General features: G+C 44.0%; 1 protein-coding gene across 2 annotated transcripts in view; it reads right to left on the bottom strand.

Annotated features, from left to right (window-relative positions):
• The window catches only part of Ppp4r3a (protein phosphatase 4 regulatory subunit 3A), a 45,574-nt gene extending 38,245 nt beyond the window's left edge, over positions 1 to 7,329 (bottom strand). For both annotated transcript variants that reach the window (XM_038335914.2, XM_038335915.2), the window contains exon 1: positions 6,369 to 7,329. In XM_038335914.2, coding sequence (XP_038191842.1) covers positions 6,369 to 6,510 — 142 coding nt within the window. In that variant the 5' untranslated portion in view covers positions 6,511 to 7,329. The remainder of the gene's footprint in view (positions 1 to 6,368) is intronic.
• Between the last annotated feature and the right edge of the window lie 12,078 nt (positions 7,330 to 19,407).

Raw genomic sequence — 19,407 nt, 5'->3', positions numbered from 1 at the left:
AAGCATACACATTATCCTCACCTCATACACAAATGTCATACCAACAACTTTAAGTAGAAACCAAACAGAAGAACCCTATTTTTAAAACCAGATAGTCCATATACTTAAGCGGCTGAGGGAGGAGAATCAATCACTTGAGTTCAGGGATAAAGGGAAAAACATATTTGGTGAGGTGGAAGGGGTTGAGACAGTTCTTAGTAAAGGCCAAGAAAGCCTCAAACTGAGCCATTCTCTTGCCTCAGGTTCCTAAGAACTGGGATTACAGGGGTGCACCACCATGCCCACTCAAAACACAGTTCTTGATGCTGTCCAGGCAACCTTACGTAAAGAACAAAGGTATGATTTTATAAGCTCAGTGTAGAACACTTGCCTGGCATGTGCAAGGAAGTCATCCTTTGTATGAAGAAATGCCAAATCCAACTTTATCAATTCTAAAACTGGCTAGGTTGACATTATCCTTCAGCAAGTTAACAGGGAAACAAAGTGCAACATTAAATCATGGTCGGAACACAGAATATCACACAAGACCTACTATAAAACAGAGGAAAATGACTTTTTTTTTTTTTTTTACTAAAGAAAAGGGTATTTGGGGGCTGGAGAGATGGCATAGCAGTTAAAAACATTTACTGCTTTCCACAGAGGACCTGAGTTCAATTCCCAGCACCTTACAACCACTTGTAACTCCAGTTCCAGGGGATCTGATGCCCTCTTCCAATGTTTTCTGGCATCGAAAAACACACGCAGATGGTGCATACAAAACAGCACAAAAATCTAATTTTAAAAAGGAGGGTGTGTCTGCCAGCAGATGCCTACTGAGTAAGAATGAAATCCAGGGACCCTTTCTAGGTTGTTTTGATCATCGGAGTTTTATCACAGCAATTTAAAAATAACTAAGGCAGACTCTGTGACACCGAACAAGGAAATTAACACAACACAAAGTTTACTTCAGGGTGAGCAATAAGGCTCACAGGGTAAAGGTACTTAGCTAATAGTAGCCTGACAACCTGAGTTTTATCACCTGTGCCCACAAAGTAGAAGGAGAGAACCTGCTTCCCACACCACTGTGCAGATGGGCAGGCAGATGGATGGACAGACAACAGAAAAGAAAAAAAATTCAGGGGTCAGGATGCAGCTCAGTGGTAACGCACTTGCCTAGCACGTACAGTCCTGGGTTCAAACCCGTTATTGGAGACTGCTTTTACGTTCTGGCCACCCAGACCTGAATAATCACACAGAAACTATGTTAATTACAAAACCGTTTGGCCTATTAGCTCAAGTTTCTTATTAACTAACTCTTACATATTTATCACCATGAGGTTGTGGCCTACTAGTAAGGTTCCAACATCTCTCTCCTTTGGCAGCTACATGGTGTCTCCCTGACTCAGTCTACTGTCTCTATATATCTGTTCTGATTTCCCGCCTGGCTTTACTCTGCTAAGCCATTGCCTGAACAGTTTTATTCATCAACCAATAAAAGTAACACATATACAGAAGGACTTCCCACAAACCATTGTATTTCAAAAATTTAGAAAACAATTATCTTATGTTTCATCAGTTTTATAATGATTTTTGTTTTTGAGACCGAGCATTGCTATTCATTATTTAGAACAGGATGGACCAAAAATCAGTATGTAGCCCTAGTACCCGAATTACACATAGATGCCTCCACACTGCTAAATTCTCAAAAAAAAATAATCGGAAAAACATATTCATAGAAAAAAGAATGTTACCATATAACAGTCAATGTTTTTGAAGGATTCTTTCAGGGTGTTGGGGGGACAGCGACAGGGTAACTTTTTTTTTTTTGAGACAGGGTTTCTCTGTAGCTTTGGAGTCTGTCCTGGAACTATCTTGTAGACCAGGCTGGCCTGAACTCACAGAGATCCGCCTGCCTCTGCCTCCCGAGTGCTGGGATTAAAGGCGTGCGCCACTACTGCCCGGCCAGGACAACACAATTACTAGAGGTCCAACCCATCCACAATACTTTCCCTTTCTTCTTTTTTGAGAAAGAAGCTTAAACTAATCTAGAAGTAGGGATACTTCTGCTTCAGCTTCCCAAACACTCAGATTATGAGGAAGGGTTAGATTATTAATTTGTGCACCATATCCATCTCTAATCTTAATTTTCTACTAGACAACGAGCCACTTTATTGAAGACCACACTTTCTATTTGCCAGACGGTTGCAGACACTTATGTCTGCAGTTCCTGCCCTTAGGAAATAATTGGAAGGATAGTATTCGAGGCCAGTCTTTGAAACCACCTGAAAACAAAACAAAGCAAAAAATGCTGAGCTGGAGAGATGGTTCAATGGTTAAGATCACTTGCTGCTACTGATTTCAGAATCCACCTGGTAGCTCAAAGTCTAACTCTGGGTCCAAGGAATCCTTTTGACTTTCAAGGGAACCAGGTATGCATGTGGTACACATACACATACATATATGTAGGTAAAACACCTACATACACAAAATAAAAAAAAGCTTTAAAAAAGAAATGCCTTCGTTGACCATCACAATGGAAAATTTCTCAATTAATTATATGTAACAGAATGGAGAAGGAAACAATAATGGGTGATCTAAACTAGCAGCAGATGTCATAACTTTTAAGCATCCAGGGCTACACAATAGGTAGGATCCTATCTCAATCAATCAATAAAATGAAACTTATCTTGGGGCTGAGCTCAAGGCTCAACTGCTGCTTGTCTAGCACTCATGGAGCCCAAGGTTTGATCTCTAGAACCACGTAGATAAAGCAGGAAAGCATAACACGAGAAAATGGAGGCAGGATCAGAAATAGAAGGTGGGGCTGGAGAGTTGGCTCAGTGATTAAGAGCACTGCCTGCTCTTCTGAAGGTCCTGAGTTCAATTCCCAGCAACCACATGGTGGCTCACAACCATAAGTAATGAGATATGGTACCCTCTTCTGGCCTGCAAGCATATATGCAGGCAGAACACTGTACATAAATCCAGCCCAGGATACATGAAATTTTGCCTATAACAAAATTAAAGTATCTGCAGAGTAAACTCAAATTTTGTTTCCTTTGAAATAATCCTTGAGGCCAAGAATAAAATAGCACACAAACAAACCATAACATAGGCATAAAAAATTACATTCAACATAAGTAGCTGTAAGTGCTTTAAGCTGTAGGCTAAATTTCTCACTAAAATACAGATCACCATCCTAGGCTGAATTTGTACCAACCTACAATTATTACCTCAGACTCTAAATTATCTATAAAACATGGCTAATTATAGAACCCACATTTGAGAATCGTTTTAAGAATTATTTCAGTAAATACAAGTGAATTGCTTAAAGAGGCCCTGGTACATAGGAGGTACTCAATAGTCTATTTCTAATCTTGCTTGGAATTTATCTATAGGGAAAAAGCTTTAGTAATAAAACTATAGACCTCATCACAAGTATCTCTCAATTTTTCTAAGTCCATTTTTTTCTTTGTTGTTTAGTGAAAGTTTTACTATGTAGGCCCTGAACTTGATCTCCTGCCTTGCTTCCTGAGAAGTGGAGTTAGGAATATGGCACCACACCCATCTTAAATCCATTCTTTGGAATTCGCTTTCCCTCTTAACACAAATTTACAAGGCAAATCAATAATTTTGTTTAGCTCTTTTCCCACTTGGGTAAAAATAAAAACCATTTTACCTATTCTAGTAAATTAGAACGTCAAAATTCCAAATGGAAGAAAGGTGTTTAGAGGCTATTTCCTGAGTGATAAAAACATAAAAGGGCATAAAAACACCAGACCTTTACAAAATCTTGTTAGAAGAGATTCTTCAAGAAGTGTGGCATTAAGCTTATCCTTTCAAAAGGTCTTTGTAAACTGGTTGGCTGTGGTAGCTCACTGCCAGTAATCCCAACAGAAGGAGCAGAGGCAGGAGATAGGAAGAACAGATAGAGAGAATGGCTCTAAATCAAAACAAAGAGGTTGGATGAGGAAGTAGATTTACAATCCCAGGACTTGGGAAAGTAGAGATGGAAGCACCAGGACATCCAGATTTATTTATTTATTTGGTTTTTCGAGACAGGGTTTCTCTGTAGCTTTGAAGCCTGTCCTGGAACTAGCTCTTATAGACCAGGCTGGCCTTGAACTCACAGAGATCCGCCTGCCTCTGCCTCCAGAGCGCTGGGATTAAAGGCGTGCACCACCACTGCCCGGCTTCCAGATTTTTGACTACGTGTCTGATTCCAGCCTGGTACTACAGGAAACTCTTTCTCAAAAACCAACAAAAGGGTATTTGTATAATCAAATAAAGCAGATTGGTGTGAAGAAATTCAACAAATTGGTCTAAAGCCTACACATAGTTAAATCAAAATATCTAACTGGGTGTTTGCTGGAGGTAGTTCAGCGGTAGCCTAGCATGTTCAAGACCCTAGAGGATTCTATTTCTAGTCAGCCCACCCTCAAAATAAGCAGCTAACTTGACTAGGTGTTAACCTCTATTTCCAATTTACTATAAGGAAGTTTTCCACACACAAAATGTAGCGGTGGAAGTGCGACAGTCACCTACACATTCAACTTGTATTTTAACGCCAAATAAGAACTCAGCTCTGAAAACTAGACCTACTGTAAACTTCTTTTTAGACCAAGTCTCACTATGTAATTCTGGCTGGCCTAGAACTTTATGTAGACCCAGGCTGGCTTCCAATTCACCTAGAACTGCTTGCCTCTCATGTTAGAAACTTTTAAAAATACCCATAGAAGTAACTTTTTACCACTGCTAACTCATTTGGGGTATCTTTATCAAGATAACCTATAGGCACTATACTCCAAATTACCATTTTCCAATTCAAATGTTTCTACAACTTCAATTACAACCAGAAGAATCTTGTTTTTCACCGAATGAGTTCTGGGTATAGTCCAAAGAATACAAATCTTTGAGCCGGGCGGTGCATTTGGCGCAAGCCTTTAATCCCAGCAATCCGGAGGCAGAGGCAGGAGGATATCTGTGAGTTCGAGGACAGCCTGGTCTACAAGAGCTAGTTCCAGGTCAGGCTCTAAAACCACAACGAAACCCTCTCTCGAAAAACAAAAAAACAAAACAAAACCAAAGCCCACAAATCTTTGAAATAAATTTGTAATAAATTAGATACGAAACAACTACAAACATACTAAATTGCCTGGTCCCTCCGATTAATGCAACAAGGTAACTATATTTATAAAGAAACAACTTTAAAAGTTTTGCCCAACATATATATTTTCTTTTGTTAAGTGAAATTCACAGAATGTAGGCAAAGAAAAGGGTAAACCCTGAAGAAACTAGTAATTTAAAATGAGAAGCCGAGCCGGGTGGTTGTGGCACACATCTTAAATCCCAGCACTCGGGTGGCAGAGGCAGACGAATCTCTGAATTTGAGGCCAGCCTGGCCTACAGATAGAGTTCCAAGGCAGCCAGGGTTACACAGAGAAACCCTGTCAAAACAGGTCAAAAAACATAAAGCCGTTATTTTGAACAACTTGGTCTTTGAACCCTGAAGACTGTTTCAATAGACCTAAGAGAAAGCAGGAGGGAAAACTCAAGTTTCAAAAATACTTCTCCCCACCTGTTAGTTGAACCAAATGAGGACCATACGCTTAAGCAATCAGAAAATCTTGCAATAAAATGTTCCAAAAGTCCACGAGTTCCCACAGTAGAATTACAAAGTCTTCCTTTCTTGGCCAGGCCTGCTGGCGCACTTTAATCCCAGCACTCGGGAGGCAGAGGCAGGCGGATCTCTGCGTTCGAGGTCAGCCTGGTCTACAAGAGCTAGTTCCAAGACAGCCAGGGCTACACAGAAAAACAAACAAACAAACTGCCTCCAAACACAACACGGCAACAATAATAACACCCTTCCCTTTTTTGTGAAAAAGACACCCAACAGCGGAGAAATCAAAGGGGTCCTCGCAAGGCGAAGCAGCAATTTCTCCGTCTAGTGGAGTTGCCAGATTTACAGACCAGCACCGCCGACCCTGAGGACCAGAAAGATGTAAGCGGGGAAATGTTCACAAATAAAACAGCGGCTCAGAACTTTCTCCCAAGCGTGCAACAGCTATGAACTTCACCAGCTCCAAGCAAGGTCTCCCGTCGCTCAACCACGGCGGGCAGGTCGGAGTCGTTCCGCGCCTTTCTCAAGGTCACGCCGGGGCCGAAAGCACGCGGAGTCCCAGGTCTCCGACCTTTCCCCACCGAAAAGGCGGCCGAACGCGCCGCGCCCCTCTCGGCTCGAACTCTCAGGACCGCAAGGTTCCGGGGTTAGGGAAACACCCCGAATGTTCTCCGCCGAACTCTGCCGGGCCTGGGGACCCGTGCGGCGTTCCCGCCCAGACTCCCGGCCGAGGGCCGCTGCTCCCCCGGCCCCAGTGCGCTTCACCTACCGTCGCTCTCGGCCCTGACGAGCAGGGACATGCCCTTCAGCCGCTCCACGTAGCCGGAGGACACATGGCCGGTGCCTCGGTCGTCCCACTGCCGGTCCTCGTTGAGCGTGTAGACCTTCACCCGCCGCCGGGTGTCGGTCATCGTGGCGGCCGGGGACCCCGCCCGAGTGGCCCGGGGACTGTGTCCAGGAAAGGCGGGCGGCCGCAAACGGGAAACTCCGCGCCCTCAGTGCCGCCGCTGGCCGCCGCGGAGCTGCGCCGCCGCTCGCATGGCCCGCTCCCGGGTCCGAGCCCAGGGCCGCCGCCTTCGCTCGCCGCCCGCTCCTCGGCGCTATTGTCCAGGCCGGGTGAGCGCGGCCGCCCGGCAGCCCCGACGGGGACGCGCAGCACTGAGCTGCCTACCGACCCGCCGTTCACACGAGAGGCAGCTCGGTTCACAGCCCTGCTCCCGCCTCCGCCATGACCTCCGCAGAGCCGCTTCCCGCGCCGCCGCCGCCTCCTCAGGCCGCCGCCGCCATGTTTTCCTCCCTTGTACCTGGCCCTGCCGCCGCCGCCGCTGGAGCCTCCGCTCCGCTCAGCTCCTCCCGCTTAAAGCATCCGAAGCGGACGAGCTAGCGCTGTCGGGAAGACTCCGAACGTTCCGGGCGACCTGAAAACCCCTACGTCTTCTTAGAAGCCGCCTTCCCTACCCCACCGCCTCTTCCGTCTTCCTCACAGAGCCAAAGCCGCCGCCATCTTGACTCGCCCCTCAAAAGCGGCGCGCGGGGCCACCTAGGCAGCGGCGGCAGGGGCGGCCCGCAGGCCCCACCACTTAAAGAGACAGGCCCCGAGCCAGCAGCCTCGCTGCGGCGGAGGCCTCGCGCCGAGGCGGACCCGGAGTCGCGGGGGTGGCGGAGCGGAGGAGGCGGGACGCGAGTCGCGCCGGTGTCGGACCGGGACTCCCTCGCGCTGCCCTGCACGTAGTGTCGTGCGAGCGCGGGCTGCGTGTGCGTCCGTCGCACCCTGAGTTCGTCATCAGCCGTGTTGTGGGCAGGGAAGGGGTGTGGAGTCGCTTGGCGGCCTAAGACCCAGTCTGGATTTTGGACTCTGATCCCGTAGCTCACCCTTCTCCTTGTGTGCTTTCCCCCGCCGTTTCCCGGGGGGAGCCTTTGGAGTCGGCCCCGGGTCACGGGCTTCTGGCTTCTTCCCTTGGTTTGAAATGAAAAACTTCTGGGGAAAAACTGTTCGGGCCGCGGCAGGCCTCGCACGGGCCGGAGGAGTCTGCTACACACTTGGCATGGTGTTCATTGCGCGGCACAGGGTCATTCTGAGCACCCACCTCCTTTGCTCTGCCGGTTATCAGAGCTGATGTTCTTTTGCTTGTGTGTGTGTGTGTTAAACAAAACAAAACAAGTCTTGAAGGCCTTGCAAAGATAAATGCAGTACTGTAAGATCAAGATGAATTTCTTTTTGTTTTTGTTTTTTGTTTTTTTGAAACGGACTCACTATGTTGCTCTGACCGGCCAAAGCAAAGTATGTGAGAAGCTGGGACCTTCCTCACCCACAACTTGAGAGACAAGCGGAAGACATGTCTGAAAACGTCTGCAAACAAAATTGGCAAGTATGGAAAAACAAAGCCGTTGCTTTAGCGACTGGAATCCAATTGTTTCCAGCGTCTAGATGGAGCCCATGGACTATCAAGCAGACCAGATTATCAATCAGTATGTCGCACTGGTGTGCTGATTGTTTTAAAGCAGTGGTTCTCAACCTTCCTACTGCTGCGACCTTTTAATACAGTTTCTCATGTCGTGGTGACCCCTAACCATAAAACTATTTTGTTGCTGCTTCCTAACTATAATTTTGCTACTGCTATCAATCATAATGTAAATATCTGATACGCAGGATATATGCTGTGCATCCCTGAAGGGGTTGTGACCCATGAACCTCTATTTTAAAGGAACTTGGAGATCAGCTAGGAGAGGCTGCACCCTGGATAGTTTCATATTTGCTTTACTTCTTTACCCATCAAAGAGATTGCTTTCAGTCCTCTTTGGAACTTTTGCTGGGGAAAGAAAACTGGAATAAAGCACACCTAGCCAGGATGACAGTATCTGCCTCTTGGATGATAAAGGACATCATTTTTACAATCTAATCTGTGTCTTCTGGAGTCATTCACCTCTGAAATAGTTTTGTTCTAACTTGTCTAAGTTGTTATACTCTGGCTTTCCCTCTCCTACTCCCCTCTCCCCCCCAAAAAAGTGCATTTTAGGGACTTTGAATCAGGCCCAACCAGGATTTGTGCTTCTCAGAATTTCAGAAGAGCCAGCGTCCAGCAGACGCAGTTTAATAGTAATGCTTTAATATAGACGTACACAGGGGATTAAGAGGAAGTGAGGAGCCCAGAGGGACATTCTCCAGTACATGAAGAGTATAGGCTTCTCGAAGAGTCAGTTTGTCATTTATTTTTACTTTTCCCCACACTATAGTCAAATATAGAATTTGGGTGGATTTTGAAATTGCTATCTTCAAAAGGTTACTGAGGAATCTGAATGATATCTGCAGCACAATCCACAAGATTACAGTTGATAAGGTAAAACTAGATTACAGGACATGGGGTGTACTTACTGTAGATAGGGTTGGCAGTCTTAATAAAATTCCTGAAAATGTCTGAGGAAATGAATTAGACCCTCCCTAAGGTTGTGTACATTCAGGCCTTAAGCCTTGCTATTTTACATAACACACACACACACACACACAACACGGGACTGTATGTTGGGGCAATGTTCATAGCAAATATTGTTGGAGAGAAATTCTTGCTTCTCAGCTGGTGGGAGGCTTCAGTCATTGTGGTGAGGGCTTTGTTGACATCAGACTGTGCCTTGTTCTAAGTTACCCCATAGTGTATGAAACAGTTTAGGCTGTGTCTTGCCCTAGGAGACCCCATTTTACAAGCAGCTCTTGATTCCACTTTGAGGAAGAAAGATGACCACAGCCCCTGGGTGAACCCATAAATTTTATCATCTGTCGGGTACCATCTATCCCCCACAGACTGATAAATTACATTCCCGGGAGTAGAAAGGGGGCTACCCTTTGAATTGAGAATGTAGGAGGACAAGGGTCTATTAGAATATCAGGGATGTTTATGCTACTTTTCTGTTACCATAACAACACCATGATACAGGCACACAGAGCTTGTGTTTTGGGATAACTACCATGAGGCAGAGAGAGCTGTCTTGGAATGAAATGGGGTGTTGAAACCTCAAAGCCAGCCTCCAGTGGCATACCTCCAACAAGGCCACACCTCCAAATCCTTCCCAGACAGTTCCAGCAAGCATTCAAATATAGCCTATGGCAACATTCTCATTCAAACCACCACAAAGAGGGCTGAAGAGATGGCTCAGCATTAAGAGTGCTGACTGCCCTTCCACAGGAACCAGGTTTGAGTCTCAGCAAGCAAACAATTGCTAGCAACCATCTGTAACTCAGGTTCTAGGGGATCCAGTGCCCTCATCTGGCCTCCATAAACTGCATGGTGTGTATGTGAAGGTACAATACCCATGCACATAAAAGTAAAAAGCATCAGGGAAACAAAGTCCAAGAACATGCAGACCATGCCAGACTAAGGGAAAGAAATAATACCCAGAGCCCACAAAGCAATGGATACCGAATACTGTCATGGCATGGGCTACACAAAGCTATCATCTGACTCTTGGTTTGCCTGGCAAGGACCAATAACCAGAGAACTCCCTGTCCTGGAGTCTCTGCTGGGTTTCCTGCTGTTGACCTGGTCTGCTTGACTGCCTCCCATCTATCTGTTGGCCCATCTAGGGAACCTGGACCCACCCTTGGATCCAGATTTCGTCTTCACCCTCTAGCTGAAATAGATCATCATTCTCAAACTGTAGCTGCAGTAGCAGCTACCTTCTGGCGCTGGTCTGGTTTATTTTATCAATACAGACTCGGTCCCTTTCTGAAAACCCCTACTGCAGGTTTTTAGACTGGTGTTCATTCTCTAAAACACACACACACACACACACACACACACACACACACACCCTGGTGGTTTAAATGAAAATGGCCCCCATAGGCCCATAGGGAGTGGCACTATTGGGATGAGTGGCTTTATTGGAGTAGGTGTGGCCTTGTAGAGGAACTGTGTCACTGAGGGTGGGCTTTGAGGTTTCAGATGCTTGAACCAGGGCCAGTGTCATTCTTTCATCAGTCCAGATGTAGAACTCTCAGCTACCTCTCCAGGACTATGTCTACCTGTGTGCCGCCATGCTTCCCACCATGATAAGTATAGACTAAACCTCTGAACTGTAATCCACCCCAATTAAATATTTTCCATTATAAGAGTTGCCATGGTTGGGCTGCAGAGATAATCTTAGAGATTAAGAGCACTGCTTCTGGCTGCTCTTCCAGAGGTCCTGAGTTCAATTTCCAACAACCATATGGTGGCTCACAGCCATCTATAACAAGATCTGGTGCCCTCTTCTGAGCTGCAGGCATACATGCAGACAAAGCACTGTACACATAATATACAAATCTTTAAAAACAAAAACAAAACATCCCAAAGAGTTGCCATAATTGTGGTGTCTCTTCACAGCATAGAAACTCTAACTAAGAAATTAATAAGATTGGAATAAAGAACCTGTATTTACCTTAGCCAAGTTACCAAGGTAGGTGGTAACAGATGACAAACACTGTCATTAAAACAGCTAAACCCTGCAAATGTTCTGTTGTTTTATAAATTCTGACATTGCGGGAAGACATATACTTATTTATGCTTCTGGCGTATTAAGTTTACAACAGCTTCCCTTCCCATGTCCCCCTAATTTCCCCTGTGTTTTGGTCCTGCCTCAATAACAAAAGCCTTCAGAGGGAAACTTATAATTCTCCCGGGAGGGTGTGTGAGAAACCTTTCTTTTTTTCTCTTTAATTTTGAAGTACTTAGGGATTGAACCTAGGTCTCATATATAATAGAGGGACATTTTGTTTTGTTTTGTTTTAAATTTGAGACAAATTCTCACTAAGTTTCCCAGTTTGGAGTTGAATTTGCGACCTTCCTACCCAGTTTCTTGAATAGCTGGGATTACAACAGGCCCCACTGGATTTTTTTCTTTCTTTCTTTCTTTTTTCTTAACATGTGTGTGTGTGTGTGTGTGTGTGTGTGTGTGTGTGTGTATGTGTGTGTGTGCTTGTGTGTGTAGGTGTATCTTTCCATTATTTGGTCCTTTGGTCCTGAGGGCAGAACTTGGGTTGTCAGGCTTGGTAACAAGTGCCTTTATCTGCTGAGCCATCTAACTAGCCTTCAATTTTGTCTATTTTTGATGCAATGGGAAATTAAGTTTAGACATATGTTGATTAATGTTTACATATCCAAATCAAAACAAGCAGTAATTTATAGAAAAATAATACTTTAAAGCCTGGCAGCTGTATAAGCACGAGAACCTGACTCATATAAACGAAAAAGCTGGATATATATATATATATATATATATATATATATATATGGTCAACTTGTCTTAAAACGACAAGAACAAAAATAATTTACAATGACAAAATTGGTAAACATCAATTTTAGGGGCATACACGTCAGAATCACAATGGGATGATGGGGGCTATTATCCAAAAAGCAGAAAATAGCTAGTGTTCTCCAGGACCTGGAAATGTTGGGGACCCTGAGCACTGTCAGTGGCGAAGCCCTGGATATAGCTGGAAACAGGATGTTTTAGTTAAGACACACCCCCATCCTCACACATACATTGTTGGTTTTTGTTTTTGCTTTGTTTTTGAGACAGACTCTCTCTCACTATACAGCCCTGGCTGGCCTGGAAGACACTATGTAAACCAGAATAGTATCTTACAGAGATCTGCCTGCCTCTGCTTCCTGAGTGGTGGGATTAAAGGTGTGCACCAACATGCCCTGCCCAAAAACAGAGGTTGTTGAATGACTCAGCAATTTTACTTGTAGATATAGATTCAAAAGAACTAAAACCAAGATATTTGTACCCCTATGTTCATAAAAGAATCACAATAGCCAAAAGATAAAAAACAAAAAACAAAACAACAACGAAAAATCCAAAGCCAGGCAGTGGTGGTGCACGCCGTTAATCCCAGCACTTGGGAGGCAGAGGCAGGCGGATCTCTGTGAGTTGGAACCCAGCCTAGTCTGCAAGAGCTAGTTCTGGGACAGGCCCCAAAGCTACAGAGAAACCCTGTCTCAAAAAATCAAAAAGAAGCCGGGCGGTGGTGGCGCACGCCTTTAATCCCAGCACTCGGGAGGCAGAGGCAGGCGAATCTCTGTGAGTTCGAGGCCAGCCTGGTCTACAAGAGCTAGTTCCAGGACAGGCTCTTAAAAAAAAAAAAAAAAAGCTGCAGAGAAATCCTGTCTCAAAAAACCAAAAAAAAAAAAAAAAAAAAAAAAAAAAAAAAAAAAAATCAAAAAGAAAAAGCAAACAATCAAAAAAAAAAAAACCCAAACCAGAAAAACCCACAAAGGCCTATGGATAGCTATCCGAAACACTGGAATCAACACTAATATATGCCCATACAATATAATGTTATTTGGCCCTAGAAACCTAGAAAAGAATGAGGGTAAGATGGCTTGAAAGAAATGACCTCCAAAGGGAGTGGTACTATTGTGAGACATGGCTTTGTTGGAGTAGGTATGGCTTTGTTGGAAGAAGTATGTCACAGTAGAGGCAGGCTTTGAGGTCTCTTATATCCTCAAGCCATGTCCAGTTTACTTTCTGTTGCCTGCTGATCAAGAGTAGGACTCTCAGCTCCAGCACCATGTCTTACTGCACACCACCATGTCCCACCCTGATGAAAATGGACTAAACCTCTGAAACTGTAATGTTTTTCTTTATAAGAGTTGACATGCTCATGGTGTCTTTTCATGGCAATAGAAACCTTAACTAAGACAGAGGGTTAGGAGTATGGCTCAGTTATAGAGTCTACCATGCACAAGGCCCTAGGTTTAATCTCAGCACCTAGGTTAAAAAGGAATGACATTTTGATATACTACATTGTGGACGAACCTTGTAACATAACGCTAAGTAGAATAAAACAGACACAAAGGGACTATTCCAGATGCCAAAACAGTCACATTTTCACAGCACTCGGGAGTCAGAGGCACTCAGATCAGATCTCTGTGAGTTCAAGGCCAGCCTGGTCTACAAGAGCTAGTTCCAGGACAGGCTCCAAAACAACACAGAGAAACCCTGTCTCAAAAAAACAAACCAAACCAAACCAAATCAAACCAAACCAAACCAAACAAAACAAAACAAAACCAGTCACATTTATGGAGACCAAGAGCAGAATAGTAGTTACCAACCAGGGACTGGGAAAAGGGATGGTCAAGAGTTACAGCTGTGCTTGTTACAGGGTGATAATGGGTAACTGTGTGTGCTGATGGGCATGCTAATTTGTTTCACCATCTTAACCATTTTGCTATATATGTATCTCATGACATCCTACTGGATACCTTCAGTATATACAAAAATATTTATTCTTAAAAGTTGATTTTCATTCTTACTTGTATTTGTGTATATGGGTGTTTCCGAGTGAATCTATGCAAGTGCCCGTGAAGGCCAGAGAGTGCATTCGATCCTTTGGACCTGCAGCAGCTGTTAGCCACCAGATGTGAGTGCTAGGAACCAAATGTGGGTCCTCTGAAGGAGGAGCAAACTCACACATGCTTCTAACAGGTGAGAGAGATGGCCTAGTGGGTAAAGGTGCTTGCCACCATGTCTGATGATCCGACTTTGATCCTTGGGACATGAAGGGACTCTAGCTGGCTTGAGCATAGCAAACATGACTCTGGCAGACCTTGCCTTTCTCCCCCATTCCCTCTACCTTGCTATAAACCAGTAGCTTACATTCCTTAAGCTAACCATCAATGTCTATTTCCTCACTTGGCCACTTCTTCCTCCTGAGGTTGACTACCAAGGTCCAACTGTCAAAGTATTGAAGTCCAACAATCAAATGTCCCTCTTGGCCACCTTAATTAATATACCCAATCAAAATTAAACAACTCATCCTAACATGGATTTCCCTTTTACCTTTATAAATTTCCATTTGCCCATAGGCCACTTCTGTCTCCTCCTTTTCCAGAGGCGGTCCTTTGTCCCTTACCCCCCTAGAACAAATGCTCACCCCTCCTTCTATGTTCCTTTCCCTGTCCTCTGTCTCCTGTCTTTATCTCTTACTCCCTGCCCTTTGTTCCTTTGGGGTAAATGTATCTCCTTTGTGCTGAGAACTTGGTCTTGGGGTATCTTGAGTCACTACTGGTCCCTTCAAGACACACATAGCAGAAAGAGAGAATTGACTCTGTGTGTTTGTGCACACACATGTGCACATATGAATGAAAGGTATAATTTAAAAACTAAAAATAAAAACTCAGAATAAAAAACTAAAAGTCTGTATCTCCAGATTATTAAAATGATAAATTTCATCATACACATACACATTGCCACAATAAATAAAGATGCACACTTTAGAAATGGAATTCTGGAAGTATTATTGAAGATGGGTGGGAAAAGGGAAAAAAATGGCATGTGGGAGATTCTCGTAAAGACTGTGAAATAGCCGGGCCATGGTGGCACATACCTTTAATCCCAGCACTCGGGAGGCAGAGGCAGGCGGATCTCTGTGAGTTCGAGGCCAACCTGGTCTACAGACCTAGTTCCAGGACAGCTAGGGCCGTTACACAGAGAAACCCAGCCTCTAAAAAAAAAAAATTATAAAAAGGAATTATGCACCATTTAAGCGTTGAGTAGGGAAGAATCATGGGTAACTGGAGTTTCTAAGTCACATGACATTTTGAGGGTAGGAAATAGATCACACAAGATAGTTTGGTAGTAATGCGAATAATTCAAAGTTAAAAAGATATATTTTTAAATTGGTGTGGTGATGCACACCTTTAATCCCAGATCTCTCTGAGTTCAAGGCAAGCCTGGCATACATTCCAAGTTGCAGGCCAGCCAAAGTTACTTGTTGAAACTCTGTCTTACACAACACTACATGCTGTCTTCCTTTCTGTTGCTGTGAAAACAGCATCAAAACCAATAAAATGCAACCAAACAAAAAACCGACTCTGATCAAAAGCAACTTAGGCGAGGACATGATTTATTTGGCCTATACTTTTAAGCAACAGTCTATTGTTGAGAGGAATCAGGGCAGGAACTCAGCAAGAAACTGAAGCAGGAACCTTGGAGGAATGGTACTTACTTGTCGGCCTGTTTCCTCATGCTTAGCTTACTTGGAAAGCTCAGGACAACCTACTCAGGGAGGGCGCTCCTTCATCAGCTGTTAAGAGAACAAAGACAGACCCGCAGGTCAGTCTGAGCTAGGTAGTTCCTCAGTGGAGTGTTTCTCCCAGATGACTCTAGAAGGCATCAGGTAGACAACTGAAGCTAAGCAGGGCACACGAGCTGTTTAACTAGAGGAAGGTGAAGCAATCTTCCGCCTTTATCCTGGCACACACAGCCAACTCTTTCTCTTCTAGATTATTTGCAATACCAAAAGTTCACCTGTGGGGTAAAGAGCAAAGTTCCAGATGCAGACTGTGGTTTGCTGGCTTGCCACATTTTGTTCTTTTGTTCCCAGGTTTCTTGTCATCAAGAGTTAAGTTTATCAGAGCAGTCTAAAGCCTGTCCGCTAATGTATTAGAGATACACAAAAATATGGGAACATATTGTTCAGTTTATTGAAAAATAAGCAACTGTGAACTGACACATCTGACAGACCACCGCCTGTAATTTCTGGGTATTATTATCTATCTATCCTTTCCTCTTTCTTCTTTTTTTATCCAAGACAGCATTTCTCTGTGTAGCCTTGGATGTCCTGGAACTTGATCTTTAGACTAGGCTGGCCTTAAACTCAGAGATCCACTTGCCTCTGCCTTCCAAGTAATTTTTTTGATTATGATGTTGGGGTTCCAATGCAAGGCCTCATGCATGCTAGACAAGCACTCTGCTACTGAGCTATATCCCCAGCCTCCCCCCATTAAAAAAAATTCTCTCCTTCTTGTCTTCCTCCTTTCTGCTCCCTTCCCCTTCTCCGACAGGTCTTTTATACCCCAGGCTAGTGACCTAACTTTGAATTCATTCAGGCAATAGATGAATTTCTAAACAAAATGTTCTTTTGATTTGAAAAACTTAATATCTAAGCCCAGCACTTCAGAGGTGGAGGCAGGAAGATCAGAAGTGCAAGGTCATCTCTGGATAATAATGTGTTTGATCCCTGAAAAAAAGTAAATAAAATAAAGTGTGCATCTGCTCAAGTTTTGAGAAAACCTTAATTAGCAAAAATGTCCATATATCTTCCCTGCTCCTATTTCAAAGAACTGGATCCTTTCCTGATGTGGGATGTCCTTATATATACATGTGTTGAGTTTGTTGGTTAATGAATAAATCTGCTTTGGCCTATGGCAGGCCAGGCTGGAAGAGATACATAGAGAGAGTAGGTAGAGTCAGGGAGACATCTTGTAACTGCCAAAGGAGGCAAATGCCACGTAGTTGCTGAAGGAGACAGATGCTGGATCCTTACCAGTAAGCCACAGCCTCACGCCAATACACAGATTAGAAGAAAGGGGTTAATTAAGATGTAAGAGTTTGTTAATAAGAAGCCTAAGCTATTGGCCAAGCAATGTTGTAGTTAATATAGTTTCTGTGTGATTATTCAGGTCTGGGCAGCCGGGAAATTAAATGAGCAGTCTCCGTTTACACTCTCCAGGTTGTGTCAAATCTCTATTTTTTTTTTTTTTTTTTGGTTTTTCGAGACAGGGTTTCTCTGTGGCTTTGGAGCCTGTCCTGGAACTAGCTCTTGTAGACCAGGCTGGTCTCGAACTCACAGAGATCCGCCTGTCTAGCACTTTACTAAGCCCCAAATCCTGCTGTCTTCAGTTTAACATCTTTGATGTCCAGATTATAGAGAACTTCTTGTTATGAAATATTACTCTGTAGTAGTTCTTTTAAAATTATCATTGACAAGAGAAAATAACTTGTCTTTTTTTGAGCATACACAAGTCCATGCACTCATTTCTCTTCACTGATTTGAGACAGGATCTCATGTAGCCCACGATGACTTTAAACTCACTATGTAGCCAAGAATGACCTTGAATTCCTAGTCCTCCTGTCTCTACTTCCAAAGTACTAGTATTACAGGCCTGTGCCATCACACCTGGCTTCTTTTCCACCTTTGATAATCCAAGGGGTAAGGATGGCGGATATAAAAGTATTGATTTTTGTTGTTGTTTTTGAGACAGGGTTTCTCTGTGTAGTTTTGGAGCCTGTCTTGGAACTATCTCTGTAGACCAGGCTGGCCTCGAACTCACAGAGATCCGCCTGCCTCTGCCTCCCGAGGGCTGGGATTAAAGGCCTGCGCCACCATTGCCTGGCTAAAAGTATTGATTTTTAAACAAACAAACAAACAAACATGGTCTTGCTATGTAGACCATTGTGAAATTTCCATTTTCCTGCCTCTGTCTCCTGAGTGCAGGAATGCACCACCACTATACTACTGAGCATTTTTATTTAGCTATTTTTAAATGACCCACAGATTGTGACTTGGCTTTTGTAATTCCAAATACTCTTGCTAATTAAAAAAAAAAAAAAACCTTTACGTGCATTGGTGTGAAGGTGTCAGATCCCTTGGAAGTAGAGTTACAGACAGTTGTGAGCCACTATGTAGGTGCTGGGAATTGAACTCAGGTCCTCTGGAAGAGCAGCCAGTGCTCTTAACCACTGAACCATCTCTCCATCCCACCATTTTTTTTTTCTTTTAGTTTGGGGCTAATAGGATGTTCCTTAAACAGCTGAAGAATTCAGAGCCTCAACATCTGGTCACAGTGGCTCAGGTAGTACTCGACAGAAGTCAGGCCAGTCTGGCGTAGAGCTTGCATTTCTCTGACTGTTCTTGGGGGATGGGGCTAGGGATGTGCATATCAGGTGTGCCCACAACTCCATCCTCGATGTAAACAAAAGACTGCACCCTTGAGAAGAAAGCTGAACATTCTGTGGGGCTCAGGTTGCCTCCCCATAGCAGAGCAGTTCCTTCCTGCGGTCCTTCCTGTGGGCCCTCCTGCGGTCCTTTCTGCGGTCTTTCCTGCGGTGTATCAGAGAGCTGGATTTCGCCTTCTTATCTGTACTCTGAAATTTATCTTGCGTCACTGCATGCAGATATATGTGAATGTTTGTATATATATATATATATACACACACACACACACACACACACACACACACACACACACACACACACACATATATATATATATATATATATATATATATATATATATATATATATATATGCACCATGTGTGTGCCCGGTGCTCTTGGAGGCTAAATGAGGGTGTTAGATCACCTATAACTGGAATTATAGGCAGTTGTGAGCTGCCACGTGGGTGATGAGAAACCAACCTGGGTCCTTTCCAAGAGAAACACGTGCTCAGAATTGCTGAGCTGTCTTTCTAGTTCCAAATACCTAAGATGATTTTGAAATTACTTGTAGAATAAAAAAGAAGTTACAAAAAAAAGAAATTACTTGTAGAACAAATAATAAAAACCCAGAGACAGATATTGGGGTTCAAGCCGAAGATCAGAAAAGCAAAACAGCCATGCCACTAGAAAAGTCTTACCTCTACCAAGGCAGGGCCACTGCAGACTGAGCCCTGAGCCTCTGTCTGCTCCTGTCCCCTTTAGTGCTGGGATTAAAGGCATGTGACTCCCTAGTACTGGGATTAAAGATGTGAGCCACCACCCCCTGGATCTGTTTCTTTATTGGTCTTGTGTAGCTCAGGGTGGCCTTGAACTCACAGAGATCCATCTGACTCTGTCTCCCAAATCCTGGGATTAAAGGTGTGTGATACTACTGCCTGGCCTCTAGTGGCTTAGTTTTACCCTCTGATCTTCAGGCAAGCACTTATTAAAACATAAATAAAATATGACTATAATTACCTGCGAAGGGTCTTGAGATGTCTTCGTGGGCAAAGGCACTTGTTGCTAAGCCCAAGGACCTGAATTTGGTTCTTGAAACCAACACGACGAAAGGA

This window comes from Arvicola amphibius, chromosome 7, assembly GCF_903992535.2.
Source record: "Arvicola amphibius chromosome 7, mArvAmp1.2, whole genome shotgun sequence".
Taxonomy (NCBI): domain Eukaryota; kingdom Metazoa; phylum Chordata; class Mammalia; order Rodentia; family Cricetidae; genus Arvicola; species Arvicola amphibius.
The sequence above is the reverse complement of the archived record's forward strand: the minus strand, read 5'-3'. Positions and strand labels throughout refer to the sequence as shown.